Genomic DNA, 27,806 nt, shown 5'->3' on the forward strand with positions numbered 1-27,806 from the left:
TGGATTGGAATGTAGGGTAGCCTTGTATTGTCACGTAGTAAAACCGCTCCAGACGTTCCACTTCAAGACTTGTTTGAAGGTTTTTAAAGTCTTGGGATTGAACCAAATTGCAAGGACATAGTTAAGCATTAACTTGTTACTGCTTCCTCTGTAATCATGGAACCAAGTAGACATTCCTGTTCCCCCATGGTAGCAAGCATTACATAATGGCCTCTCTTTTGATACTAAGAAAATATGAGCGTTGTCTCCTACGTTTCATAATTTCACAGTGTTGCATTACTCTGTGTACTTTGGGGCTCGTCCAATCCCAGCTGAAGTGAAGGGGAAAATTCCTCTGGTTTCCAAACCCCACAAGTCTCCAAGGGAAAAGCACACTTCGGGTGACCTTGGCTCTTTCACTAACTATGCTTGGACCTACCTGGAGTAGTGCAAGAGCTCATTGGTCCAGCACCTCTCCTGGGAAAGATTTCCAACACTCTGGGGGAGAACAATAATCTCTCTGCCATCTCTCAGACTTCCTGAAAGGAAAGGTCCAGGACTCTTGGAAGACACCACCTTACCCAGGGTACACCATCTCAAGGGGATTCCTGAGATGCCTGCCCACCCAAATTCATCCCCAGACAGGCAAGGTAAGCTGATACTCTAATTGTATTTCTTGGATTTGTTGGCTCAGGCTCATTTCTTATACTCTATGTGCCACTTATTCCAAGTGAACTGGAGCACAATAGAGTCTATAGTTTGGCTTCTTTTATGTAATAGTATTTTAGTACTTGTACACAACTCATGATGCATCTCAATATCCATAATTAAACTCAGTGTTCACTGAGCAAAGCTGCTCTGACCTTTCCAGAGCACAAAGGGAATCAGCCATGCTGCTGTTTACAAGGTAAGTGGCAGCAAGTTAATGCTTAACTATGTTATTGTAATTTTGTTCAGTCCTTCAAGACTGTTTGAAAACCCATGTGACTGAAGCATGAATGACCCATGTTTGGCCTTGGATTGGGTTTTGCAGTCATAGTCTCTTGCCCCAGTAGCCTGTGCATGTATCTCATGCCTGAATGTCCAGTCCTGCAGCAGAGGACTGAGTGCACATCCTGTCCTGCATGAATGGCCAGGGAACTGTGAGGCCAAGGAGGCAAAAGTCCCAACAAGCAAGCTCAGGCCAGTAGATTGCTTGGGTTGCCCTTTTAGGTCTTGCCTGCCTGCACTGAGCAGTAAATAATGTTTTTTCCTGAGCTGACTATGGTAGTTTAGTACCACGAAAGCAGTTTTTCTCTGCAGAGAAATGAAGAATAAAAGGCATCTGAAGGGGCTGTGGATGACGAGTTTCTTCCCTCATCTCTGAGAATGGAATGAGAAGAGCTTTTGAAGACTTTTCTGTCAAATACTTCCTAGTGTTTTTAGAGTATACTGACAGGTTTCTAGCATGATTTCCATATTACTAAAATGAAGAGGAACACCAAAAGGAGGTATCTGTCTGACTTTTGGGGAGTGACAGCATGGCTGAGAAGGGAATTATAAGGAGAAGTGCTGGGAGACAGTGTTTGTGAAGGAGGGGGAAATACACTGGAGTGCAAAAGACAAATCTGATGTGTTCCAGCTGGGATTTTGAGCTGCTGCTGTAAGCTGTGAGAGCACGTGAAGTGGCACATTGGTGTGTGTGTGCAGCTGAAGGGAGGGGCTGCTGCAACCAGACAAGACTAAAGCTCCCTTAGGAAAAAGCCTCACGAGGCTGGCCTGAATATCACATGGCTTACCTGCAGCTGTGCCCAGGTGTCTTTGGGCATCTCCTCCTCTAGATTATGTCTGGTGATTGCAACATGATCTGCAGTGCAGCAACACAGCTGCCAACACAGGGCCTGTTCCTGGCTGAGGCACTGCAGCTGCCTCCCTGCTCCAGCGGCACCAACAGGGCTGTTTCCCTCTTAGTTTGTACCTTTTGCCTGAGGATGCTGCTTTGCTTGAGGGCACTACTGATGGTCTCCAGCCAATGAGGGCTGGAAACTGCCTGGAGAAAGAGACAAAGCAACCCTCAGTAAATTTGCAGATGACACCAGGCTGCTTGAGAGTGTTGCTCAAGGGCAGAAAGGCTCTGCAGAGAGACCTGGACACACTAGATCAAAGGGCTGAGGACAGCAGCATGAGGTTCAGTAAGGTCAAGTGCCACATCCTGCACTTGGGATCATCACAAGAACCTCCTGCAGCTCCAGCCTGGGACAGGGGTGGCTTGAGAGCTGCTCGGCAGGGAAGGGACTCTTGGGGGCTGGATATGATCCAGCAGTGTAGCCAAGAAGGCCGGTGGCATCCTGGCCTGTATCAAGAGCACTGTTGCCAGTAGGACCAGGGAAGTCATTCCTCCCCTGTACTCAGCATTGGTGAGGCTGCACTGCATTCAGTTCTGGGCCCTTCATATCTAAAAGGATAGTGAGGGGCTTTAGCATATCCAGAGAAGGGCAACATGACTCGGGAAGGGTCTAGAAAGCATGCCCCATGAGGAACACCTGAGAGAGCTGGGTTTGTTTAGCTTTGAGAAGGCTCGGGGGGAAATCATCGCTCTGCACAAGTCGCTGACAGGAGGCTGTAGTGAGTGAGGTGGGGCCGCTCTCTGCCGTGCCTGCCGTGAGACGACAGGAGGAAATGGCCCTAAGGCAAGACAAGGGAGATTCAGATTGGCTGCTAGAAGAAAATTTTCACTGTTTGAGCGGCCAGGCATTGGACTAGGTTGCCAGGTAGGTGATGGAGTCGTGGTCCGTGGAGGTGTACAAGAGGCGTCTGCATGTGGCGCTGGCTGATGTGGTTTAGGGGTTACAGTGGCAGTGCATGGTCGGACTGGATGGTCTTGGAGGTCTCTTCCAACCTTGCCGATACCGTGATTCTATAAGGGCGTTGGTGGCGTTCCTGAGGGAAAAACAAAACCCGCCGTCCGCGGTGATTGGAGAGCGGCAGGCGGGGCCGAGGCGCGGACGGGCCGTGAGGCGGCCCGGGGGCTCTCTGAGGCGGGACCCGCCTCCGCCCCCCGCCCCCCCGGCCCGCGGTGCTGGGCGGGCCCGGCCGTGCGGAAGGGGCGGCCGGGGCGGGCGGCGGAGCGCGCCCGGCGGCGGGAGCGGCGCTGGCCATGGGACGGGACGGGGCGCTGCCCCGGCGGGTACGTGCGGTCAGGAGGGCGGCGGGGCCCGGGGCAGGGGCTCGCCGGGGCTGGGGCAGAGGGTCGGTCCCGCGGGGCCCGGTAGCGGGGGCCCGGGCTGTGTCTGTGGATGAGGAGCCGGCGCGGGGGTCCCGCTGTGGGCGCTGGCTCGGTCCCGGGGGGTCGGGCGGGGTGTGCTGAGGGCGGTGGGGGCCGGCAGTGCCGGGCATTCGCGGGAGGCGATGCTCGCCCCTCACGCATTGAAGCTCCGGGGCTCCGTGGTGTCCCGGGTCGGGGCTGTGCGCTGTCCCCGGAGAGTTGTCCCCAGGGGCTTCGGCGTAGCAGGTTCTGAGCACAGCCTGTCCCCAGCCCGGAGGTGTTGGCTGTTGAGAGCTGGAGGTTAACTCCGGTGAGGAGTCCTCAGGCTGTTCTTTTTCTGTGACCATTTGCCCCGGTACCCTGGGTAGCTGGACCTTCCATTATCTTCACTGCCGCTGTGAATGAATACGTGGTCGTGAAAGCAGGATTCAGGTTTTTTTTCCCCGATGTATTTCTTCATGAGCGAGAAAGGGAACGGCTTTGGCTACCAGACTTCTTGGTTCACGGGCAGATGAATTCGAGATTAGGTTGGGCATAAACTTGTGAAACTGAGTTTGAATAACGAGTGGAATGATTTATGAAGGAGGTGTTCCTGCCGGAGTAGTTCTCTCTGCAGGTCATCAGACTGCGTTGGTCTCAAGTAATGTAAATATTTTTAAGCCTGGGACTAATTATATTAACTCTCTTTTTCCTGCTGAAGAGGGAAACCCTGGGAGGTGTGCTGCTCTATGCTCCCATCTTTGGAGAAATGTGTGCTGGGGAGGGATTCAGAGGCAGGTGGTCCCCCAGGCTGTTTGCTGCTAAGTGCTGCCTGCAAGGCAGGGCACTTTTTTCTTGGTGGTGGTCTCATGGCTTTAGCTCATGACGTGATGCCTGCTCCGGGAAATAACTCTTCCAAATATTGAATAACCATTTCTTTAAGTCACCTTCTCTCTTGCTTTTTTCTTGTCAATCTCTCAAGCTTGGCAGGTCTGTTCTCTCGGGTTGTGTAGAGGGAGGTTATTTTAGTGAGAACTTTGAGGAGATTGTCAGTACTGTTAGACTTTGTTATGTAAAATTATGTGTTTAATGTCTGCTGGATTCTGAAAAACTGAAGCATGAGACAGTGGTGGGTTGTTTGGGTTTTTTCCCAGTATTTATATATCTGAAAGGGGTAATACTGTGTATCAGCTGCAGCTGATTTATATTTGCCTGAAAATGAAGGAGGAAAGTCGAAGTTCCCTGCTGGCACATGGCCCGTTTCCATTACCTAGACCTTTGCAACCACTGTCGCATCATATTATTTTGTAGTTGTAATTTACACAGAGGTGTAATGTTAAAGGTAGCTGTGGGCAAAGCTTCTCAAATTACAGCTGACTGATGTGTGACTGCCAAACACTGCAGAGATTTTCTGCTAAAGCATCTATTTCATTTCCTTCAGCTGCAACCTGTGGAGCAGGTGATGAATAATGTGGCTCAGGCAGTTCAGAAAGCTCTGTGGTGAAGCCCTGCGGTCTGACACTCATTGCTGCCAGCCCTGGAGGCATAAATATGATGCTGCATGGTGGAATTTGTTTTCCCTTTTTTTTCATGGGTGGGGTGAGTGTTGGCTGGTGGTTTTTTGTTTTTAGCAAGGACTGTTCTCCATAGAGAGCTTCTCTGCCCTTGAATTACACAGAAAACCTGCCTTGAAGTAACTCTGAACTTGGCATGTCCTGGTGCAGGACACAGCCTGCTTTGCCCTCGTTGTGTAAATGTTTTTCAATACTGATTTGATTTAAATGACATGGTTTTCTTCCCTGTAAGACCAGGCTTTCTCCTGAAGGTTCAGTTAGAGCTTAGATCCTGTGCTCCAATTCTGTCAGAAACGGGACAGCAAAGTAGAACTACGGGAGGAGGGAAATTTCTCATCCATAATTAACCTAGCTGAGTGCTGTCATAGAGACCTGTTTTCATGTGTGTTGTGGGACAAGATTCTTCCAGCAGAATTCACCGCTGTATTTCCTCTGCTGCTTATGTCCCTGGGTCTAGTGTGTGGAATTTCTGAGCTAGAACTGCCAGGGCAGTTGTGACTAAGCAGGTGCTTTGCTTTGGCCACGTGAAACACTCCCCAATGTCACATACTTTGGAAAATCAGGGCTTGAGCACCAGAAACAGAAGTATTCTCTTTGCAGAGTAAAATGAGGATAATACTGAAAAATATTATCAAAAAATGTGTTAGTAGTTAACCATGTTAACAGTTAATCACTGTTTGACTAGCATGCAAATACTCTGCTAGTGGAGAAATGAGTAATTCTGACTGCAGAGTAGTGTGTGGGTAGGGTGCAGGAGGCAATATCTGAGGTCATACATATAGAACACAAGCTAGTTAAAAATTACTTCATGGTAATGAATATGCAGCTTCACAAATGTGAACACAACTGTCCCCTTAAAGTGGGGTAATCTTCACATTTATCTGGTTTTCTGTTTGGTTTTATTTTTCTGTTTGTATTGCTTTTCTTTTAGTCTGCTTCTATTTAAGTACACAGGGCGAAGAGAGAAGTTAATGGAAATTCTCTTTGCTTCATTGTTGTTTTGTAAATCTCCCTGGGTTAATAAAGACACAGGAGAAATTATTTCCTCACTCTTACTGGGATGTCAGGCTAAAACACTTTCAGTTTTCCTTGGTAGAGGATGGGCTACAGAAAAGTTATATTCCCTTAAACAGTGCATTGCTTTGAGCACAGTGCTGTGTGCCTCTGGGGTGGCTTATCGAAGGCACACAGATCTGTAGCAGTGCCAGACCTGTTGAATGCCAGGACACGCTGCACCTTTTGGTGTAATTTGTTGCATTTCAACAGCTGCTGCTGTTCCCAGTGTGAGCTGGAGGCCGGCAGGAACGGGCTTGTGGAAGGGATGGCAGCTCCTGGGGCTGTGCCTCGCAGGAGAGGGGGGAATGCAGCAGAGCTGGAGCTTTTCTGTGCCACTGTGCTGATTCCTGACCCATCGAATAGCTACAGCAGTACTCCAGCTGGGAACTGAGGCTGCCCTGGAGAAATGGGCCCTCACTTCAGGCAAAGAGAATTTTACCCAAGATTTTGAATGCCTGAGGGTTTAAGTGACTCCAATGTGATACATGTAAGACCTGTAGAAGATGGATATGTCAAGCAATGAGAAATGCATGCGCTCTGAATAGATGAGCAGTAAATGAAAGCAGTTGTTTTGTTTTACTTGTTATTAAATTAAAAGTGTATTTATTCTGCAGACCATTAGCAGATGGCTGCTCTGCTACAGGAGAAATTTAACTTCCAAGTAAGTTTCCAAAAATGGTTTCAGGGAATCTGTCAATTGTAACCTCAGTGTCAGCAGAAGTTAATGACCAAGGGAATGCTGTCTTGGACATGAATCTTCCTTTGTTATTTTAACACTTAAATAAAATCACTTCAATTTGTGTAAAGTTAATAGATACTCTTAACACTGAATTAACATTCCAGGGACAATAAATTTATCTTGCTAATATGAAATTATCTCTTTCCATATACGGTTATAAGCACCAGGAGACACATTACTTAATCAAGCAGGCTTTCTGACCTCTGCCCTGAGCCTTGCTAATGATGTGCTTTTGAAGCTTGTTCACCTCCAGTGTTTTACTGGTTGGCCACCTTATTTTCTGTCAGTGTGTCAGAGCTCAGGCTTTAATTTTTCTTTTTTTTTTGTGCTTTGCTAAGTTTCAGCATGTTTGTGAGTGTATTTGGGTCCTGCTAAGTGAGCAAGATTGGTGGCTCTGCACAGACATGGGGCTGGAACAAGAATTAGTTGGCAGAGTATTTCTGTGTAACGGGCTGGCGTTACGTGGAAAAACCGTGTGAGCTTTTACTCTCTTGCTGTCTCATCTAACTGGAAACCAGTCTCATGGGGCACAAATTCCTGTCTGGTCACTTTCAGTTCCAAGACTGTGCAAACGGAAAGTTGAAGAAAGGTATTTCAGAAAAGCTGAAAAGGGTGACATCTTTGCTGGTGCTGTTAACTCCTCTCCTTCCCAGCTGACACCCCCAGCACAAGCTGTGCACTGGGGCTCCCCTGCAGCTTCTGGTGTGTTCAGGGACTCTGTGCTGCTCTTTGTGAAGGGAATGGAGGCCCTGGAGTATTAGATAACCCTGTCACTTAACCTGGAGGAGTTACACTGAGTAATACTGCATTCAATAACTGCAAGTCAGTATTTTAAAACAATAGATTATGGTCTACTGCCAGGTTTATTTTTAAAAATCAGTGAATACTCTTATTATTGATACTAGCCCAGGTATTTTTGAGTGGTGGGCTTGCCTTACATTGCTGCTGTAAATGGGGAGAGGTTGTATTTAACTTAGTGTTGGGGGATTATTTTTCTTTAGGGTAAATCTAGCAAAGCAGATTTCTCAGTGTAAAAACTGACTTCTGTGAAGGCACAGTGACTGCAGAGCTGTGTTAATGGTCCTGCCACGGACAGTGAGGCTCAAGGTCATGTCTGCTTGGAAGCCTGCCTTGGTAAGTGTTCCCATTGCAGTGACCTCCATGGGTCACTGCAGGAATGCTGGAGTCCACATACAGCTGGTAAAGTTTGATGGTCTGGAGCTCTTGGACAAGAAGGCATGAGAGACAAACAAGCAAATAATCTGCTGTGTCTGGGGTTTCAGAGAGAGATTAACAAAGGACTTTGTTAATGCTCCTTAAAGGGAATGAGCTGCCATGGAACAGCAGTGTGGCTTTCTCAGTGATGAATACCTGGTTAAAGCCTAGGAGGGACTGTCAGCTTTCCTAGGGAGGAGAGATCACCCTTCACTCCTGGGGGTCTGTGTTAAGGCTTGTGTTGTTGAACCAAGTTATAAATGGCCTGGAAGAGGGGCTGAGTAATGAAGTGACAGTGTGTGCTGAAAATCACAGAAGTGGGGTAGCAGAAACAAAAGCTGGCTGCAGTTGCAGAAGGTTCTCACAGTACTTGGTTGGAGGTACTTGATACCAGCAGATATAAACTAATGTGCACAAGGGATAAACAGCTCCCTGTGCCTGTGCAGTGATGAGCTCATGGGAATCTGTGCCATTCAAGAAAGAGATCTTTTAAGTAATGCAGATAAGGCTCTGTGAAACTCGCTCAGCAGCAGTCAAAAACAAAAAAAAAAAGGCAAATAGAAATGACATCTCTAGGAGAAGAAGAGGGCAGAAACCAGCATGCCATGGTGTAAATCCATAGTGTATTTGTGCAGTGAATAACATAACATACCCTCCCAAAGTTAGGGACAGACCTCCTTCCCTCTCCAAAGAGTTGTAGTTAATATTACAGAAAAACACATGACTGAAGAGCTTTTGTAAAAAGAGTAACCAAATAAACTGGAGCTTAGCCTGAAAAATGCATGTTTGGAAGTAGGAAGAATAAGAGGAGGGATTAGGATAGAAATCTGCAGCCATGGGAATAATGGGAATATCCCTGTTTATTTTGCCACCCAGCACAGCAGGAATTAAAGGGTGTCAAGTGGCACCCATGAAAAAGGTGGTGGCTTTTGACAGAGGAGGTATAAAACCCTGGCCCCTTGGCTCCCAGAACCTTTTTGGATCCATGGCATCCTTTCAGGAGATATTTCCCAGGTTTGCTGCATGTGTGTGCTTGTTTTACCCTGCTTCTTTTACCCTGGGGCACTGACCAGCTGGTTCTTGTGCTGAGGAGTGGGTGAGCTGTCAGACCCTCTCTGCCCTTTCCATGCCATTCATGACTTTGGAGATTTCTATTTCTCTGAAGTCACCTCTCTTCCAGCCTGAAGTGCCTGGTCCTGCTCCACCATTCCTCACAGAACAGCTGTTCAAGACCTCTGGGTCATTATTGCTGCCCATCTCTCAACCTTTCTTCTGAGGCTACATGAAAATATTGATCTCTAAAAGTGAACACCTTCCTCTTGAATAGAGTGTTCTCTCAGTAGATCTCTGAGCATTTTACAAAGGACAATAGTATCTTTATTTCCTCTTGGAAGACAAGTAGGAGGAAGGACAGAGTGAGCTAACCCAGGTGGTTGTGAGAGCAGACACTTGGGAATACATTATCTGAAAGCAGTGAGGCTGGAAAGGGGAAAACACTATATAGGGATAATGCTGATTTTTTTGAAAGGCAGCTCAAAAATTAATTTCTGCCTGTGGTTCTCATCTTTCCTGAATGCTCTGTCAGCTTTGGGTTCCTGTGTCCTAAAGTGTGTAATTGAACCAGAAAAGTTTATGAGAGGGACAGTGGGAATGCTTAAAGGTGCAAAGTGGCTTCTGCACTGGGAGAACTGAGTAAGCAGAGAGAAGGGAAAGAGAAGGCAGAGGGATGCCATGGAGTTCTGTAAATTTGGGAATTTACAGAACAGTGTGCATGGAGATGTAGTGATTGTGCAGTGTCTCAGTAAAAGATCTTGGCATACTGAAGCTGGTGAGTGGCAGGGTGGAAAGGGGTGGTGGATGGTAGCAAGTCTTGTCAAAAGATGCTCAAGATGCAAAAAGTTTTTGTTCAATTCAGGGGTGATCATGGAAGAAATAGGAGAGAAATCCTTCAAAGGTTAGTAAGGACACACAGACCACATCCAGCTTCAGAGTTCTCATGAACTGGGAGCAGTTGGAGGCCAGGAGAATACTCCTAGGAAATAGAGTATGTCTAATCCTGCCCCTTGAGCATTGCCATTTAACCTCTGTTGGAGACAGAAGTGGTTTTTCCTGTGTTCTTGTGTCATCCTGAAGGATGGGATTCATCTAATGTAACTCATCTCAAAACTAGATTGTTAAACTCAGTGGGGTGATCTTTGTTTTTGAGGTGCCCCTCTATCTGCAATGCCTACAGACAGCTCCAAGCACTTCATGGCTGTGTAGGTGAGACGAATCCCACCTCTGCCATGGTTTTGTGAGAACAATGGCAAGCTACAGACAGAACTCAAAGATTTATAGCAGTGACTGAGGATAGCTCTCAGACTCTGGCACTCCTGGAAAATGCTAAGAGGTGATTTGATTGTACTTGTAGGCGAGGAAATTTGTCTTCCTGAAAACTCTTTTAATTTAGCGTAAGAAAGTGGGATAGCTGTTTGTGGAACCTGATGTTGAACATACTTCAATTGGAAATGATGACCTTTTTTCTAGAATGTGTATAATTAAATACTGAAGCACTTGAGAATGTGAGGAAGTGTCCCCTGGTTCAAATAGAAGTGCTTATTTGAGTAGGTCAGGTCCTCTAACCAGGGTTATGATGCAAGCTGGGATTTGTGGCCATCACAGTTTGTTGCAGTTTCTAAAACATGAAATAGCTTGGAGCTAAAACCTTTCAGAAATAAAGATTCTAAAGGTTCAGGTTGCAGGGCCAGTGTCAGTGGTGTGAGCCCCTGTAATCCCCAAACTGTGCAGGTGCAGCTGTGAGTGGTTTCTTTTCCTGTCCCTGAAATGTGTGCACGTGCATCAAATTTCTGCTGGTCCTGAGGGCTGAAAAACTGCACCTCCCACCTAAATCCTACATGCAAAATAGTTCTGTTGCCACTAAGTATATCAAACTATTATAAGCTGTAAATATGTAAGAATTACAGGACAGAGGAACAACTCAGATTTTTTTTTTCTTCTGGACTTCTTCAGCATAGCAAGAGAAGTTACTCATTTTAATCCCCTGCTCTTTTTTGAGAAGCAAAAAGTTGTGCAAGTGATGGCAAGTTGTTAATCAGTTCCTTTGTGATCCAAAATAATTTATTAAGTGTCTGGCTGTTAAATTTCCACTTAATTCATCAGAACTGGATTTGTAACAAAAATTTCTTGGAAAGAAACATTACTTTGTTGTTTGTCTGCTTTTTTTCTTCTATAGTCCATATAGCTTGCTCCCAAATCTGCTTTGCTCGGTAAATTCTAAACAAAACCCAATCATTTCTAAATAAGAAGATACAGTTAAATGCTGCTTTTTGGTACCACAAGCCCTTCTAAGGGGGTAAGACCTGACACCTGATTGCACAGGCATGGTGATACACCTGAGGCTGTACTGGTGACTGTCCAAATGACAAAGCAGTTGTCCTGTCTTTGTTTTCTTTTGCAAGAATACCAAACTGGAGGGTTGGTCCTACCACACCTTCCACTAGCTCCACAGTGATGCTCAGGCCATGTCCTGGTGGAGGAAGGCTGACTGAATCAATACTGTGTTATGGTGGCTTCTAGCTCCTGTTGCCAGTGCTGCAGATAAGGGTTTTGGTGAGTTAGAGACCGTGAGAGGCTTTGGAGCCCTGTCCTGTAGCTTTCTAAACTTCAGTTTGCAAGTACTGGCTGACAGTCCCAATCTGAACAGCTTGTCATTGTTGAATTCTTTAACTTCTGCATAATCTTTGCATGAATAGAATTTCTTGTGTGTCTTGTGGAATAACCTTTTATATAATTAGTATCTGCAATAATTTTTTCCTTTGCAAAGTAATTCATGTCATCTTGCAGAGATAGGACAGACATAAAGCATTATTCTGCAGTCGCACAAGAAGCACTATTCATTCACAGTTTGTGTTGTGGAGCCAGTCCTGTGTCCCCAGGGCTGGGCTGGTTTCATGGCAGCAATCCTAGTTACAGAATTTCTGCAGTGGTTCTGAGCTGGGGGCTGCTCTAGAGTCAAACTGGAATGAAGTTGCAGTCTGGAAAGAGCCAAGTAGGAAAGTTTCTTGATGCATTTGGGCTTTTCATTCTGCTTATAAATAGTAGGTTTTAGTCACAACTGAAGCTCAGCTTGAGGCTGTGTTCCCAGATCTGAGAGCAGGGATACTCCTCTCTCAGGCTTTGTCCTGCCTGGGTTTGCATGCTGGATCATGTTCAGGGGATCACATTCAAGTAAAGCTGCAAGCTGAGCATGTCCTACCTTGGGGAAGGAGAGAAATTTCTACTCTGTGTCTGTAAGGATTTGTGCTGCTCCAGCCCTTGAATAAGCTGAGCATGTTTCTGCAGACAGTGATAATAAAGCAATTAGTAACTAATTACTGAAACGGCGTTAGTTAGTGTGGTAGGAAAGAGGATATTGGGGTTTTGTATTGATTGTTTGATTACTTCCTCCTCAGATGCAGCAGTAAAAGGTGCTGACAGCAGAGGCAGGAGGCAGCAATCCTTGTGTTGGCCTGGCAGATTTATGTTTGCATTGTGTTGGTTTGTGATAGTACCAGAGGAATACAGGCAAACTGGAAAGGAATTAGAGACTGCAGCAATCATTGCATAAACACCTAAAATTGTTATTGGGCACAGCTGGCAATACAAGGTTGAACAAAAAAAAAAAAAAAGAGTCCATTTATGTTGGTAATCTAGGAGACCTTTTCCTTGGAGGAATAACCTTAACAGACATAAAAACTTCATTGCTTGAAGGTGGCTTAAAGAATTAGAGAAACCAGCTTAGTCAGTGGTGGGAGGAAACTACCCTGGAGTGACAGGGGAGGAGACAGTGAGTAATCCATTATTACTCTAATTAAGAAATAACTTAATCAAGATGTAATTATTGCCCAAATTAGGTATAAACCCAAACTGTTCTTTGCTGCTAAAAGACCAGTCTGTCCTTGCTGTGTGTGACACAGAGGGAGGAAGGAGCCCTCGGGATGTCCTGTGCTTTTTGAGAGGCAATATTAACTCTTCACCAAACCTGCTGTCCTGAAGGCCTCTCCTTTCTTTAAAAATTATTTAGCAGTCATTTCAGGAAATGCCAGAAGGCTTGTTTGAAGTTGATAGAGGTTGAGAAAAGGAAAAGCAGCAGACCTCTTACCCTGATGTGTTGAAGGGAGTCCATGGATCAGTGGACTTTTTGGAGGCCTAGCCTGGGTTTCCTGACAGAGCCCATGCAGGCATTGGGGAGCCCACAGCCCCTGTTGAACTGTGGCTGTGATTCTGCAGAGGGTTCAGCACAGGAGGCAGTGAAGCCTGAGGGGAGTGAGTGAAGTGCCCTGGCTTTGTGAGTGATGCTCTGAGCACCTCGGGGTGTGAAAAGGGTTCTGTGCATGCCCTTTCTCCAGCAGCACCTTGACTCACTGCAGTGCCTGGGCACACCTGGTACCTGTGCTTGTCCCAGGGCAAGGGGCACAGCTGGCACCACTGCTGTTCCCTGGCAAGGGGCACAGCTGGCACCACTGCTGTTCCCTGGCAAGGGGCACAGCTGGTACCATGGCTTATCCAAGGGGAAGAATCACAGCTGGCACCACTGCTGTTCTCTGGGGAAGGGGCACAGCTGGTACCACTGCTGTTCCCTCAGGAAGGGGCACAGCTGGCAGCACTGCTGTTCCCTGGCAAGGGGCACAGCTGGCACCACTGCTGTTCCCTGGCAAGGGGCACACCTCATACCTCTGCCCATCCCTCGGGAGGGCCCTCCCGTGCCGGAGGGGCTTTGGGGCAGTGCCAGTGGGTGTGGAGGGGGCAGGCTGGGACAGGAGGAGCTGCTTGGCCTGCAGCTGGGATGGGCAGGTGGCAGCCTGTTACAGAGCCCAGCATGGCAGTTAGCTCTTTGTCCTGAATGCAATGTTTTCAATGCCTTATATAATCCAAAGAACCAAGTGGGAAGGGTTCTTTACCTGTGCCACTGCACATAGCTGCAGTGAGCAGACATGGCACATCACAAACTCCATTGAACATTCCTGAATCAGTGCTTCTCAATTTTAAATGAAGGCTTTAAAATGTGAAAAAAATGTGAACATTTAGACTTGTGCTCTCCCCAGTGGGTAATTACGACAGCAGCAGACTGTTAGGGGACTTGCCTTGTGTGGGCTGTGTTTGTCCAGGCTTTGAGCTAAGCTATGGGATGGAAGCGTGGGGAGGGCAGTGCTTTCATCAGGTGCAGGCCTGGCCTTTTGCAGTGCTGGATATTTGCCTTTGAAGAAACCAAAACAAACCCGTGCTGTGGAGTGACTTAGCTGGGTGATATAATAATGTTTTATTAAATAGATTTCTGTTTGTACAGGAATAGAGGGTGTTCAGAATTTCACTGGGGTGTTTTCATTTGCTTGTTCACGTATTAAAGAAAGATGAGGCAATGTCTAAAATTCAAGACCCTTAAATCTGAGATTTGCTTTTTTTTTCATAACAAAGTTAAACAGCTTTTGAGCTTTTTTATGGTGCACTTCTGACTATTATGATAGGAAATGCAGCTGGAAATGACTGTGCCAAGTGTAAAACACTCAATTCCTAGTTTTCATAGGCTTAACCTTTATACAAATGTTACTATCCTCAATGTCTACAGCAGTGGACTTACTGCATTAAATATGCTGCTATTTATGGGTTGTAAGAGCAACAGTTATTCCTCCTTAAAATATATTGCTATGGTCCCAGAGACCTTGGTGAAAGGCTAATGGAAGCCAACGTGGCCTTTACTAAAGACTGCATTCTTAGAGGCATTCAGCTACTTTGCTGCAGGCTTTTTGCAGCTTTTTATAATCCAGAGAGCTTGGAAATCCTGAAAGTGCTTTTCTCTACTGCCCTTTGCCTTATCTTTAGAGCCTTGGAAAACAAAAGGCAGAAATTCACAACAGGATCAAAATGTTTTGCTCCATTAGAATTAAAGGTAATGTTTTGCTCAGTCTGGCGAGGAAAAAAGCAAGTCTGAAAAAAATTAATGAGTGGCTAAAATAGAGCTGTTAAAATGGCAGCACACAGACAGCCTGTGTATAAATATAGGCCAGCTCTTCAGCACTGCTCTTATATGGTAGATCTGAGTGAAAGAAGACTATCAGCCTGCTCTGTTCTGTGCAGGCCTGTGTGCTGGTTGTTCTGTCTGCTGCCAGATGTTTGGTAGTAGACAAGGCTGCACAGTACATGGCAATCATAATGACTGTCACCTTTATTTCTGTTGCAGGGACCTGTGTCACCAGTGTGAGAGAGGAATCTCCCAAGTACACTGTGGATTTTTTCTCTGCACATGCTACTGGATTATCAACCTTTTACTGACCCACCCAAAAACAGAGAAAAAGGGTCAAACAGAAATTGCTGACTTGTCACTTCTGCCTTAAAACTGACTGATTTTATGGCCTCTGCTGGAGAAGCTCCCTGGACCATTGGAAATGGAGCAGCTCGTGCTGCATCTCTGCTGAGCATGGAATGTGAGCATCGAGGTGCCTTAAGCTAAACCATATGCAAGTTGCACTGGTTGTTGTAACACTGCTGAAACCACTCCAGACTTCTCCAGGGCTTTCCAAGGCAGTAGCTCCTCACACAGTTTGGATGTTTCCAATTGACATTTGAATGTTTTCATCCAATCTGGTGTGGCTGTGAAAAGTGAGCTTTTCCCTGTGAAGTTCATGGTGAGTTTTGCAGCCTCACTTCCCAGCGTGGTGTGTGCTATGGCAGCGAGCTACAGGCTGATGGTGACCTCAGTGAACTGCTACAGCAGTGTGCTGGTGGAGCAGCACTCCCAGCACACTGTGCACTACTGCACAGGCTCCTGCCAGCTCCTCAGACAGGGACTCACCTGCATGGTAGCTCACCACAGTGTCTGTGCAGAGCTCAGTGTCCAGGATGCCAACCTGGACCATAAAATTCCTGTTCCTGAAAATGGTCTTGCCTTGGCTGGAAATGAGGACTATCACCAAATCCTCCCAAATAATCCAAGAATCAAGAAGGGCTTTTCAGTGCAAGCTTCCAGCAGTTTAAAAGACATTACTGGTGAGGCAATAAACCTTGCCAGTGGTAAAATAAAGGAATTCTCCTTTGAAAAGCTCAAAAACTCTTCCAGTCACGTGGCCTACAGAAAGGGAAGGAAAGTTCGGTCAGAATCTTTCAGCAGACGATCCTTTGATTTTGACTTGATTTATGGGCACTTTAACAATGATGAGAACTGCCCTCCATGTGGCTTTTTGCAGAGCCCCTCACCTGGGGAGAAATGGCAGGAGAGCAGTGATGCTCCAGAAGTCACCATAAGTCCTGTGGTTCCCTTCTGCCCTCATTCCTTCCCAGAAGAAAACATCATTACCCAGATTTTAGAAAAGCACAAGCTAGATGGTTCTTCTGGTGGGGATATTAAGGTGTGCCTGGACATCCTGCTCAAGTGCTCAGAGGATCTGAAAAAGTGCACGGACATAATCAAGCACTGCATCAAGAAGAAATCTGCAGATGTTGTTGGTGGAGGGAGCAGCAATGATCCCCTGGCTAACTCAGAGAGGATATACATGATTCTGATGACAAGATTTTCCTCCTACCTGAAAAAGCTGCCCTTTGAGCTGAGGACAGCGGGGCAGAGGGAAGCCAGTGACTGGGCAGAGCTGATGAACTGTTTCCATGGCTTGCAGCAAACTCCCTTTCCCCTGGTGTTTGGTGATGAGCAGCCACCCAGGTATGAAGATATCATTCAGCTGCCATCCTCAAGTGCAGTTCCTCTCGCTCTGCCAGGTCAGGGTGAGGTGACAAGCACCTCCCAGTCCATCCAGACAGGTTCTGTGAGCTTCAGCTGCAGCTCCCTGCCCGCTGGCCCTGCAGAGAGCAGAGCTGTGAAAGATGCTCTACCTCAGGCACCAGCCCCGAGCCCCTGCGATGGCCCAGCTGCCACCGAGGCACTGTACATCGAGGAGGAGTGTGATGGGGACAGAACAGCAGGGACAGAGAGCAAGGCAGAGCAGAGGGGGGGCTGGCAGAGCCTGGAGCACAGCTACCAGCGAGCTGCAGCTTCAGACCCTGCTGCTGATGCTAAAGCACAGCGGACCAGGGTGGGAGATGCTCCCGGGCAAACTGCTCCTTTAAAACCAGTGTCAGAGCCTGTGCTGGGTGGTGCCCAAGCTGCTGTCCCCAAAGGAGCCCAGACATGCAGCAGGGTGGACAAGGAGGAGATAGACAAACTGCTGCTGGACTTGGAGAACTTCTCCCAGAAAATGCAGAATACTCTGAGGGAACCCTGTGGGAAGGAGGGCGAGCCTGCCTCACTGCAGGTGCCTGGCAGGCAGGGTAGGCAGGCTCCACCTCTGCCTCTGGAGCCCAAAAGTAAACCTGCTGATCCCCCTTCTTCTCTGTCAAAAATCATGGAAACCAATGGTCATAAAATGGAAGAGGATGACAAAGCCCTTCTACTGCGTATCCTGGGAAGCATTGAGGACTTTGCCCAGGAGCTGGTGGAATTCCAGACTGGCAAGGGAAGTTTGTCTAAGGAGAGGGAAGTGATGCAAATTCTCCAGGAAACTTTAGCAACTCCTTCACAGTCCCTGCTTGCAGGGCAAAAAAGCCATGCTGGGGCTGCCTCCAGAGACTCTGTTCCAGCTTCAATTCAGCAGGCCCCAGAAGTAATAAAGGTAAGAGAACAAAACTTTTGATGGGATAGTGAGGAAAACAAACATGGGAAAATGTGGGGGAGTGTGGGGAATTATATCTAAGTGATGCATTGTGCTTTGAATGCTGCAGTGTGGAATAATGTGTTCAACCTGGCAGAAATGTAGCCTTTATTTAAATACAAACAAAAAAAGGAAACTGAAACCCATGAGAAAATAAAATAGGTCCTGACCTGGAGTTTCACCTTTGAGCTTGATCCTTTCCTGCAGGTGCTCCTGTAGACTGTTTGCTTGTGGTTTAAATGGGTCCCTTTTAATAGGGTGTAGTAATAATTACTTTAATAAGTATAAATAATTACTTTATTTCTGGGACCAAGTATTGGACTGCCTCTCAGCAGTTCAGTGAGACCTGATTCTTCCACCTCTCCCTTTCCCATCTCTGAGCAGCCTTTCTTGTCCTCATCATCACTGGCTCCTAAAGGGACCAGTCCTCCATGGGAGAAAGGCCAGAATCTCAGAAGATTTAGTTTTGCTTTCCCTGTCCCCAGTGCATGGAATCATATGGAGTCTGCATTGCTTGTATCTCAGATGGGGAGCAGGCTTTCCTAGGAAAAAGGGTCTTGGTGGGAGCCTGCTTTGGAGGGAAGCCAGGGCTGTCTGTCTTGCACTCAGTGTTTTTTGTTTGCTAACAACTGCCAAATCTCAAGAAAACTTGTTACCATACTTCTAAGTAGGCAGTAACTCTAGAGAGGACATCAATTTCCCCCTTCTACATAGGCACTGCAGAAGTGCCCAGGTTATAAATGAACTTTCACAGCTTCTTCCAGTTGGAGCTAAATGTGCATGTTTTCAGAACTGGCCACTTTAGCCCAAAATTTGATGCAGTTCTGAAAAAGAGTGCATGGGTTGTGTCTTACCCTACATGAAGGCACTGAGATCCTTTTAGATCAGGCTCTCCAAGAGTTTCTGTTGTTGCTCTGGGAAACTTTGCTTACAGAAAATGGAATTCTGATATTTCCAGCAAGGGGAAGAATCTTTTTCCTCTGAGAGTGTAGAATTAAACAGCTCCAAAATCTCTAAAGTAATCCCTTGTAATCTTGCCTTGTACATTATTTTACAAAATTTTCTGCTCATGAGTTCAAACAAAAATGTGTTTGAAGTGTGACAGTGGCTTTGTGGCAGATTTTATGTGATGCTTTTAAAATAGGATGCATTTATGGTGCCAAGTGGCTCCTCAGTGTGGTGCCTTGGCAGGTTGTGCTCCCCTGATCCCACCTGGCTGTTAGTTTGCTGCCAGCCTGCCTTCTATGGACATGGGCTCCTCTGTGCAGTCACCCAGCACCTGCCGTGTGCTGGTGCCCAGAACCAGGCCCTGGGAGACAAGAGGTGTTTGGGGAGCAGAGCTGGTCCTTCAGCAGTGGGCACAAGGCACTGGGGTTTGCTGTTATTTGTGGCACAGATGTGTCCCTTGCTAGGTGTAGCACCTGGGGAACACATCCCTATTCCTGGATCACTCTGGATGTAATTGAAGCTGCATGTGGATTCTCACTTGGTATTGCATGTGTGCCTCAATTATGCCAAGTATTTGTTGTATTTTCTTAGGGCTCATAAAACTGTTATCAAATAGTTGGGCACACATGCAGAAACCTCAGAGCTCTCAGACTGATGACAGCACAGCACACCTTTTGTTTGTGAAGCTTGTGACAGATTTAATATCCTCAAATGCTAAGCAATGAAAAAGGAGAGGGAGAATCCTTCAGTGCAGACTGTTCTCTGGCTCAGCTGGCCTATCTGTTAAATCTGTGCTAATTTATATCAGCAACAGACTTCCTCTTTATCATAAACCCAGTTATGATCCTCCACAGAGAACAAAAGGATTGCTTGCCTCTTCATCTTCAAACCCCAAATATTTAGAAGCTAGGAAATGAATACTCAAGAAGTGCATCAGTTTTGCAGAGCACAGAGTAGGGGCATCACACTTCTCTTGGGCAGGCCAGGAAGCATTGCATACTTTCAGACTGTCCAACATTTCCCATTCTGAGCTCCAGTTTTCCATTGCTTATCTCTAAACCTCTGAACTATTTGTTTTGGGATTTCCTGTTCTCTGTGCCTTTCTTAAGCTGATTTTTTAGTATGTTGGCTTTGAAAAAAGTCATTCAGTGAGAAGAATGCAGTTGCCTTTTAGAGGTCAGTAAGCCCCTGGTATTATCTGTATTTCTGTCTGTAGTGAGGAGGGCTGGATTGACCAGCAGGTTTGGGGGAACTGGAGGGAACTGGAACCAGTGGGCAATGAAGAAGGTGGAGATGGGGCTGTGGGGATGCTCTGGGCTGAGCTGCAGAAATGCTGAGTGTTGGGGTGTGTTGGAAGGTGAAGATGCTGCCTTTGAGGGAGATGTCACAGGCAAAGTCCTTTGAGAAGTCAGTGGTGGATCTTTTTGACTGTAACTTCTGTCCTTGGTCTGCCACCTGTACAGGTTGGCTGATTTGACAAAGTAAATTCAGCTAATGCTTGGAAGGGTGCTCTAGTGAAAGAACCCTAGAAAAGTCTGTAAGCAATGTGGTCCTTCAGTTTTCAGAATCAAGTGAGTGCTGCAGGGCTCTGCTGCATGTTCTGCTCATGTGTTGTATTTTAGGAGCTGTTGAATAAAGCTTATGAATAATTTTGGGAGCAGAGGTCAAGGCCAGGCTTTGATACAAAGAGACTTTTGGTTTTTGTCCCTCCACAGTTGTGTATCTCCTCAAAAGGATTACTTGTGTTGTAGTGAGCCAGAAAGAGCAGTTCTGCTTCCCATTTCTCTCTCCTCCATGCCTCTAGTTCCTGTTGTATTGTTCTGAAAACTTCTCTTTACTGACTTTGCTGCTTGTATAGAAGTTCAAACTTATTTTCTGTCATCTTAGTGAGTAGAATAGCTCAGGCTGATGTCAGATGGGTGATCCAACCATTTCTGGCCAGGGACTGTGGATCTGGGAGCAGAGGGGCTGTGGGTTGGTGAGACCACCTTTCTAACCCTGCTGTATCTCATGTAGTAGAGCCTTGAGTGAAGTGTCCAGAGCTAATCCCTGTTCCCACATTTCCCCTGGGTGGGCTCTAGGCAGTGTCTGTTTAATCCTGCCTCTCCTGATGCCTCACTGATGGGGTGGGTGTTTCTGGGGCTCTCAGAAGGTTCTTAACTCCCTGTGCCCTGAAACTCCATCTCAAGGCCACACACTTTGCTGCTTTGTATCAAAATGTCTGTGCTGTGTGCTTAAATCAGGGGGCCCTAAGAAGGCTCTGAGTGGAGTTAACTGTTTCTGAATCATGGAAAGCTAAGGTTGACCTTGCAACTTGTAATTCTTCATAATTTTGTGCCCTTCTTTGTTTTGCAAATGTAATGATTTTCTTTTCAAGGATCTTGTATGGGGTGATTAATTGCAAAAAATGGCTTCTATAATGTCAGAGTAACTTTAACTTTGTTCTGAAATAATTCTGTATTCTCAAAGGGTGCCTAAAATGTAATGTAAAACTCTCTGGAAAATCAACTTTCATCTTATATATGTTAAAAATTGTTTTGGTCAGATATTGATAATATCTGTCACTTAAGCTATACACACAATCTGCACTCCTTTCAAACATCAATTATTCATTACTTCTCAACACAAACAGTGAATAACTATGGGCGCTTTTTTTCTGTGGGTAACAGTTACTGAAATAAAAGCAAATCTAAGTGAATCTAAAGTATCTCAGAATGAAAGGCAGCTAGCAGGAGTCTGGCATCTCTCACCTTTAACCTGGGTCACCTACAGCAATTAGGGATTGCTGGGGTTGTGGTTTGTGCACTTGGTCTGGCTGTTGAGACCACACTTTTCTGCTGTGGGTTTTGTCCAGCTGACTTTGAAGCTGTTAAAACAAGATTCTCTTACTGTTGATTTCTCATAGTACTGTATATTTATATCTTTATTTATACCCACCTTGTGTGTTTTGAGGATAGGAAGTAGCATGTTAGAAACCTATTCCAAAACATTGGAATACAGGCACAATGAGCCTTGCCTCTGGATTACTTGCTTTTTTTCAGGTTAGCAGTGAAAACCTCCCAGACTTTTGAGATCCTTTGTGATTCGTTAATTTGAGCATGAAAAGTATTTGTCTGTGCTGTTTTTTTAAAGGAGGAGCTAGTGGCTGCAGATTAGTGTGTCTCTTTAATGCATGTATCTGTAAAGGTCTCTGTGGCTGGTCTGGATGCAGCTGGAGGTCACAGAGGTTCCTTGGGCTTCATTTCCTCTGCAGGCTGTAAGCAGAACATGAGCTAATTCATCACTTGCCACAGATGATTTACAATAAATCACCTCCTGACATGCTGCTGCATGAGATCTGCAGCACTCCCAGTGCACTGCAGCCTCATGGGCTCTTTAGGTGTTGCCTTAATCTTTAGAAAAAAATTGTCAGAGTAAAAAAAACCAAATTTGTTCCAAATGTGTTGCATATGGATCTGTGTATCCTTTATTTGGTGTCAGTTCCTCTTCAAACATTCCTGCCTGCCCTTTCCTTTCTGGAGGTTATTTTTTCATCCCCATCCTCTGTGTCACTCTTAGGCTTTGTACTCATTTGGACTTCATGTTAACTACAGGAGCCCAAGAAAAGACATCAGAGGCACATGTCCAATACAAGCTTTCTGTTGTGAGCCTCCCTGAGATCTGTGCATTTCAAATACAATATCTCGATGAGAGCAAGACCTACTAGCTTGAAATTGGCTGTTTTTCTGTGCTACTGAACTTAGACAGCATCCTGGCAGAGCAGCTCATGTTTTACAGTCAGGTAGGGGAAGCACTCCATGGGACTCTTTTGTGTGGGAAGAATTGGACTTAGGCCCTTGTTCAGCACCTTTCTCATGATAAGAGAAGGAGAACACACTTCTGACAAGCCTAGACAAAATTAGAGTGGGGTTTGAAGTCTGCTTGCTTCAAGTTGTGCAGAGGAAAAGTAGACTATTGTCCTCTGAGAATTGCTTTGCCTTGGCCTCATGAGAGCTATGGGGAAAGTGAATAACCGAATGATGCATTTTGATGTCTTTAGGAAACTGTTTTCTTAAGGGCTGCTTGGGAATGACTGAGCTTATTATCCAAGATCATCCTTATGTGCTTGCTTGGCAATAAAGGAGCTAGATGATTTGCTTTTTCCAGCAAGAAGGAAAAAATGATGTTTTTTGAAAATTACAGCTTTCAGTTGAGAGTGGGAACTAATGCTGCTCCTGTGTTTCACCACCTCAGCAGCAGGGACCTCAAAGCACTGCCATCCCACAGGCAGGGCCCTTGGCTGGCCTGCTTTAACTCTAGCTGAGCCTGACTGACCCAGAGGTGCCCCTCAGGTCTCAGCACTGGAGCACACAAGTAGAACTATTGGGGAAGATGGTATATTTAGCCACTTCTGCAGGGCATCTAATTTTAGAGCTCGTGGCAGTGGTGGTGGGTGCTTCCTTTCTCATGTCACCCCTGGCCTATTACAAGCCAAGGACAGATTGTCTGTCATGTAGCCAGCAGGGAAATAGATTCACTTGTAGATCATGTTTCTCAATTAAAGTATTACAAGAAGGCAGAAGATCCTGGTGGTACTGAAAGACACTTTGAATATTGGTTCAAGTAGGCAACTCTGGCTTCAGGAGTGAGATTAAATTGCTAGATGTTATCCTTGTGAAGAGAAAGAAGACATAATGTGTTGAAGCCATTTGTCATTTCTTGCCTGTAAAAAAATCAAACCCAAGAGAGCAACGTGCTGGTCTTGCCGTGGTCTCCTCCAGAGTGCCCGTGGCCCTGCTGGCAAGGTCAACATCTGCTTAGGAGCTGCCCAGGATGATGATCAAGGAGAGTTCTCTGCGGAGGGACCCAGATCTGGGAGGGGAGCTAGCTTTCCTTGCCAAGGGCTGTGACTTTGTGCTTCCATCTCGCTTCAAGAGGCGCCTCAAGGCCTTCCAGCAGGCCCAGGTTTGGACACTTGGCATTTCTTTATCTTTTTTTTTTTGTATTTTTTTATTGGATCACAGAATCAATCTGTGTCCCCTCAAGGCGTGTCTATTTGCAGAAAGTTATTTGCAGCTAGATACCAGCAGGTTTAAAAATAAACCTTCCAGGCTTAGATTGCAGAGTTAAAATGTCTTCGTAAACAAGGGGGGAAATTAACAGCAAGGGCAGTGATTTAATAATGGGGAGAAGTATTGTAAGACTTAAGTATTTCTGTGGGATTTTTTGTGTGGTTGCTCTGAATGTTTGTTGTTGCATGTTGGAAGAACCACGAGGTTCTGCTGTCTGCTGTGAACTGTGCGTATCTCTGCAGAGCAGCCTACCTGGCTTTGGTTTTTATGATTTTACCATCCCAAGGTGCTTCTTTGTGCTGTTTCCTACCCTCCCTGGGCTGTGGCTGAAGGACATAATAGAATCATTTAGTCTGGAAAAAACCCTGAAGATCACAGAGGTGTAGCCAAGGAAGTGGAAATTGTATCACAACTGCGTTTCTGGTAAATCCCAGCTGCTGCACTCGCTCTCTGGAACAACTGACAAAAGATTGGATGTGCTAGGACACCAAATGGACCTGTAGTCACTCCAGATTTAGAGGGTTCACAATTTGCTGAAATTGGCCCATCTTGAGCTTTATCTGTATTTAAGTAATGAGTGACCCAGTGAGGACGTTAAAAAGTTGAAATTAGGAGCAGTGCAGCTGTTTCCTAAGAAACAGCGCTAAAATTGCTCCAAAACATATTGTGGCACATGTTTTCATGCGCTCTGCTGACAGGTTAAAGTACATCTCGGAGGTTAATCTGTGGAACGTGTGTTTTTCACTCCCCGGGGGAGAATTGGATGAGGTAATAATGTGCAGTAATGGCTTGGGCGGGGCCGAGCACTTGGGAGAGGCTGTCAGGAACCCCAGCGCGGCTCAATTCCCTCTCCAGAGCTGTCTGATCACTGAGGATGTAACCGGGTAGGGTTTGCGGGGAGGGATGAGAGCTCCGGGTAGAACAGCTGGGAAGATGGACGAGCCTTTGGTCCACGAGCCCTCTGCCCGGTCAGAAACAGGAACGATTTCTGTACTGAAGGCGTTGGGAATGACTGGGGCTGCCGGTTCGAGGCAAGTGAAATGCTGCAGCGTTCAAAAAAGATGGTCTTTTTCTTCTTTTCTTGCTGCCTTCCCACCGTGTGTCACCCTCCTCTTGTCCTGGGCCCCACAGGTCTCTCTGTGAGCTGCCTTAATTCATGACACGGTTTGGTGTCATCCAGCACAAAGCCAGCTCTGTTTGCTGCCTTCCCACGTGGGTGGGATGGGTTCCCAGAGGGACAGGGGAGCTCTGGAGGTGGAGGGCGGGGATGGGGGCTCTCCCAAGGGGCAGCAGTGAGGTGTCATTAAATGTTGTGCCTTGTGGGGCTATACTGGGGCTTGGGATGAGCTGAGAGTAGAGGTAACTGGGCCTAGTAAGAAAACAAAAGTGCTGGACGGTGGAAAGGTGATAAGGTGGTGAGAAGGGAGCAAGAGAGGTCAATGAACACCTCTTGGCTTTGTGGGACACTCAGATGTTGGCCAGGAAGGAGGGGAAGAAGGGTGCTGGTAAACTTCTATCTCAACAGCTGGAAATTTCAGTTCTTGTGCTTATCCTTTGCACAACTATTTATGGAAGGATCAGAGAGCCTCCCATAGCAGTGTTGGGAGGAAGGGAGCTCTCTATCCAGCGTCTCACTTGTAGGAATACTATTTCTAACCCTGGCTCATGTCAGCACTGGCTTTCCCCAAGGATAGGCATTTGCCCAGCCCCTCTTGGTGACCCCTCACGGGCTGTACTTCCCTCAGTGTCCTGCAGCCTAGCCCTCCCAAGGTGCAGTTCCGTTCCATTGCCACTGTAACTGCATTTCCAAGAGCTGCAGGCTGTGTTTAGCCCGGCCCTTGGCTTCCCTTCCCCAGGTAGCCAGGCCAGCCCTCAGTGTCTCCTGCTGCCTGATCCTGATCACAGCTTTCTGATTTCCCTCCTTCACATCTCTGCCTGGTCTCTTGCCATCACTTGTTTGAAGTGAAGGCCCAAAACTGGTCCCAGAAGCACAGATGCAGCCTTGCTAGTGTCAGACAGAGATAAAAACTTCCTGGCCTTACTCCTAGGGCAGTCCAGGACATCACTGGCCTTATCTGTAATCAGCCCTCGCTGCAGGCTCGTGCTCAGCCCTGTCCCCTGCACCAGCCCTGTTCTTGCTCAGCCAGGGGGTCTCAGCCTGAGCTGCTCCTGAGGGCCCTGTCCAAGATCTCTGGGCACACTGGGCAGTGGAGGTGTGTTGCCTCTGCAAAGCTCCACTGGGTAAGGCCACGAGGAACTTGATCCACCCTTACAATTAGCGCTGTTACTCCCACCTAAATCCTTTTGGGTTTCTGAGTTGCTTAGGTAGAGTTTGTTTTCATTTTTGTTTTGCTGTGATTGACTTTTGTTTTTGCTGGTGAGTTTGTTTCCTGGAAGAAAATATTTTCTCCAGAAATGCATTTTCTCATAGCTCTGTGATGTTTGGAGCCTTTGTTCTTGCTGTCCTTGGAAATAGGTAAGAAAGAGGCAGCAGGAAGGTTCCTTGATGGGAAAGGGCTTTGGGGAGGGAAAGGAAGAGAAAGTTTTGGGCAAGAGATGCAAAGCAGTGCTGGAGAGCTGATGAGCTTTGAGGATGGCTTGTGTCCAGGTACCATCAGACTTGAGGAAGGCAGGAACTATGAAAAATGAAAGGAGACATGAAGTCAGCATTGTGGACTGCGAGAAGCCAGGCTGAGTCACTGTACCCTAGAAAAGAGGATTACACTATCCCATTTGGAAATAAAGCAAGAAACTGGTAAATATATTATCTAGGACCCTGGTGGAGCCTGGGACAAGGAGGAAGGAGCAGAAAGAATCTGAGCACTTTGTGTGATGCTGCTTCCTTCCATGGAGTTTTCTGCTGGGACTGGCACATCCCTGGGAGACAGGCTGGGATGGCAGAGGTTTAGTCTGTGCTTTGTTTGTGTAGCTACAATGGGGCTGTAGTTCTGTCTGGTTTATTTATAACACAGATGTCACTATTTTTGTCTGTCTGTAAATAAATTGTATGGCTGGCAAAAAGTGATACAGTGGATAGACAGATTTTAGTTAGGGTAAATTACAGAATGCTACAGAGTGGTATTTAAAAATGGCCTTTAATCTCACCTTTCTCTTGAGCACAGAAAGAAAAAAGTTTATCTGTTAATTATTGTAACAAAGCCAAAAGGTTTATTAGAGTATTTGTCATTTCCTTTCTTAGTTGTCCTCTCTGAAAATGTACATCCCTGTTGAAGTGTGTTCTGCTAGGCAAGCAGCATTTAAGGCTAATTTTTTGTAATAAGAAACTGTTTATTTCCAAGGAATTTCCACAGAATTTCCCATCATACCACTTTCTTAAATTTTTTTCACAATAAGTTGTAATTAACTTCTTCTTGTCCCCATAGTGGTTTGCATCTGGTTATACCCATGCCAGAGTATTAATTTGTAAGGTTGTTCTAAGGAACAAAATCCTCAAGGACTAGTTGCTGCTTGGTTTTTTCTCTCTGTGTCATTAACAGCTCATTTCTTAGATGAGAAGGGAGAAGACAAAGTTCAGAAACTGTATTTCTATTCCTGAGGCAGAATGTGAAAATCAGCTCTCCCTGGGCAGTGCTGGCTCCTAGTTTGGCTTGGGCTGAGCAGCAGTGAGTGAGTCAGAGTTACAGGGAAGGTCTGAATGGCTCCCTCCTTCCAAGGCCAGCAGAATTCCCCGGGTTTCCCTATAGGAGTCTGACCCTTCTGCCTTGTGTGGTGGGTGTGGATCAGGAAACCAAAGCATCCTCTGTGGTCCTGACCTGTGTGAGCTGGTACCAAGCACTGCTGGCTCTGGGAGTGCCTGGCAGAGGAGTTGCTGGGGTTTTTGGGAGGTGGAGACCAGGGCAGAAGGGGTGAGTTGTGTTCCAGCATGGGCAGCCCAGGCTGTGTGCCATGTCGGGATGTGTGAAATGCAGAAGGGGACAAAAATGGCCCAGTGCTCTTGTGCTCTGCTTGGGGACTTCTCTTCACCTTCCAAGAAAACAAAAATACAATTTTATCATTCCTTTGTAGTGTAAGGGCTGGGTATGTATTGTTAGAGTGAAGAGTCAGTGTCCTTTGAAAGAACATCTTGGTTTGTGGAACTTTTTATGAAGTTTGAGTAATTTCTCTTGTTCCTCCCAGTGCTGGCAGCCGGGAGTGCCTGCATATCCTGAGGAGATTAGGGAGCAATAAACCTGTTTGTGAGAAGTGGCCTCCAGCAAACTGATGTGAAGTCCTATTATAGAAGTCAAGTGGCTGCAGTTGGCACCTCTATGTCTGTTCCAGCTTTGCATTGTTTGTATGAATATGGTGCTGTGAGAGACCGGCAGGGACTTCCCCTCTGCTGGGATC

The 27,806-nt window shown here is 46.4% G+C and overlaps 1 protein-coding gene across 4 annotated transcripts in view; it reads left to right on the forward strand.

Annotated features, from left to right (window-relative positions):
* The first annotated feature begins 124 nt into the window (after window positions 1-124).
* The window catches only part of PPP2R3A (protein phosphatase 2 regulatory subunit B''alpha), a 57,146-nt gene continuing 29,464 nt past the window's right edge, over window positions 125-27,806 (forward strand). The window contains exons 1-2 of one of the 4 annotated variants that reach the window (XM_074546968.1): window positions 125-629; window positions 15,003-17,421. In XM_074546968.1, coding sequence (XP_074403069.1) covers window positions 15,445-17,421 — 1,977 coding nt within the window. In that variant the 5' untranslated portion in view covers window positions 125-629; window positions 15,003-15,444. Of the gene's footprint in view, window positions 630-2,577; window positions 2,730-2,821; window positions 3,146-15,002; window positions 17,422-22,866; window positions 23,353-27,806 lie in introns of those variants that run through there. The other 3 variants (XM_005489570.4, XM_074546967.1, XM_074546969.1) reach the window with 3 other exon arrangements.

The sequence above is a fragment of the Zonotrichia albicollis genome, chromosome 9 (genome assembly GCF_047830755.1).
Source record: "Zonotrichia albicollis isolate bZonAlb1 chromosome 9, bZonAlb1.hap1, whole genome shotgun sequence".
NCBI lineage: Eukaryota > Metazoa > Chordata > Aves > Passeriformes > Passerellidae > Zonotrichia > Zonotrichia albicollis.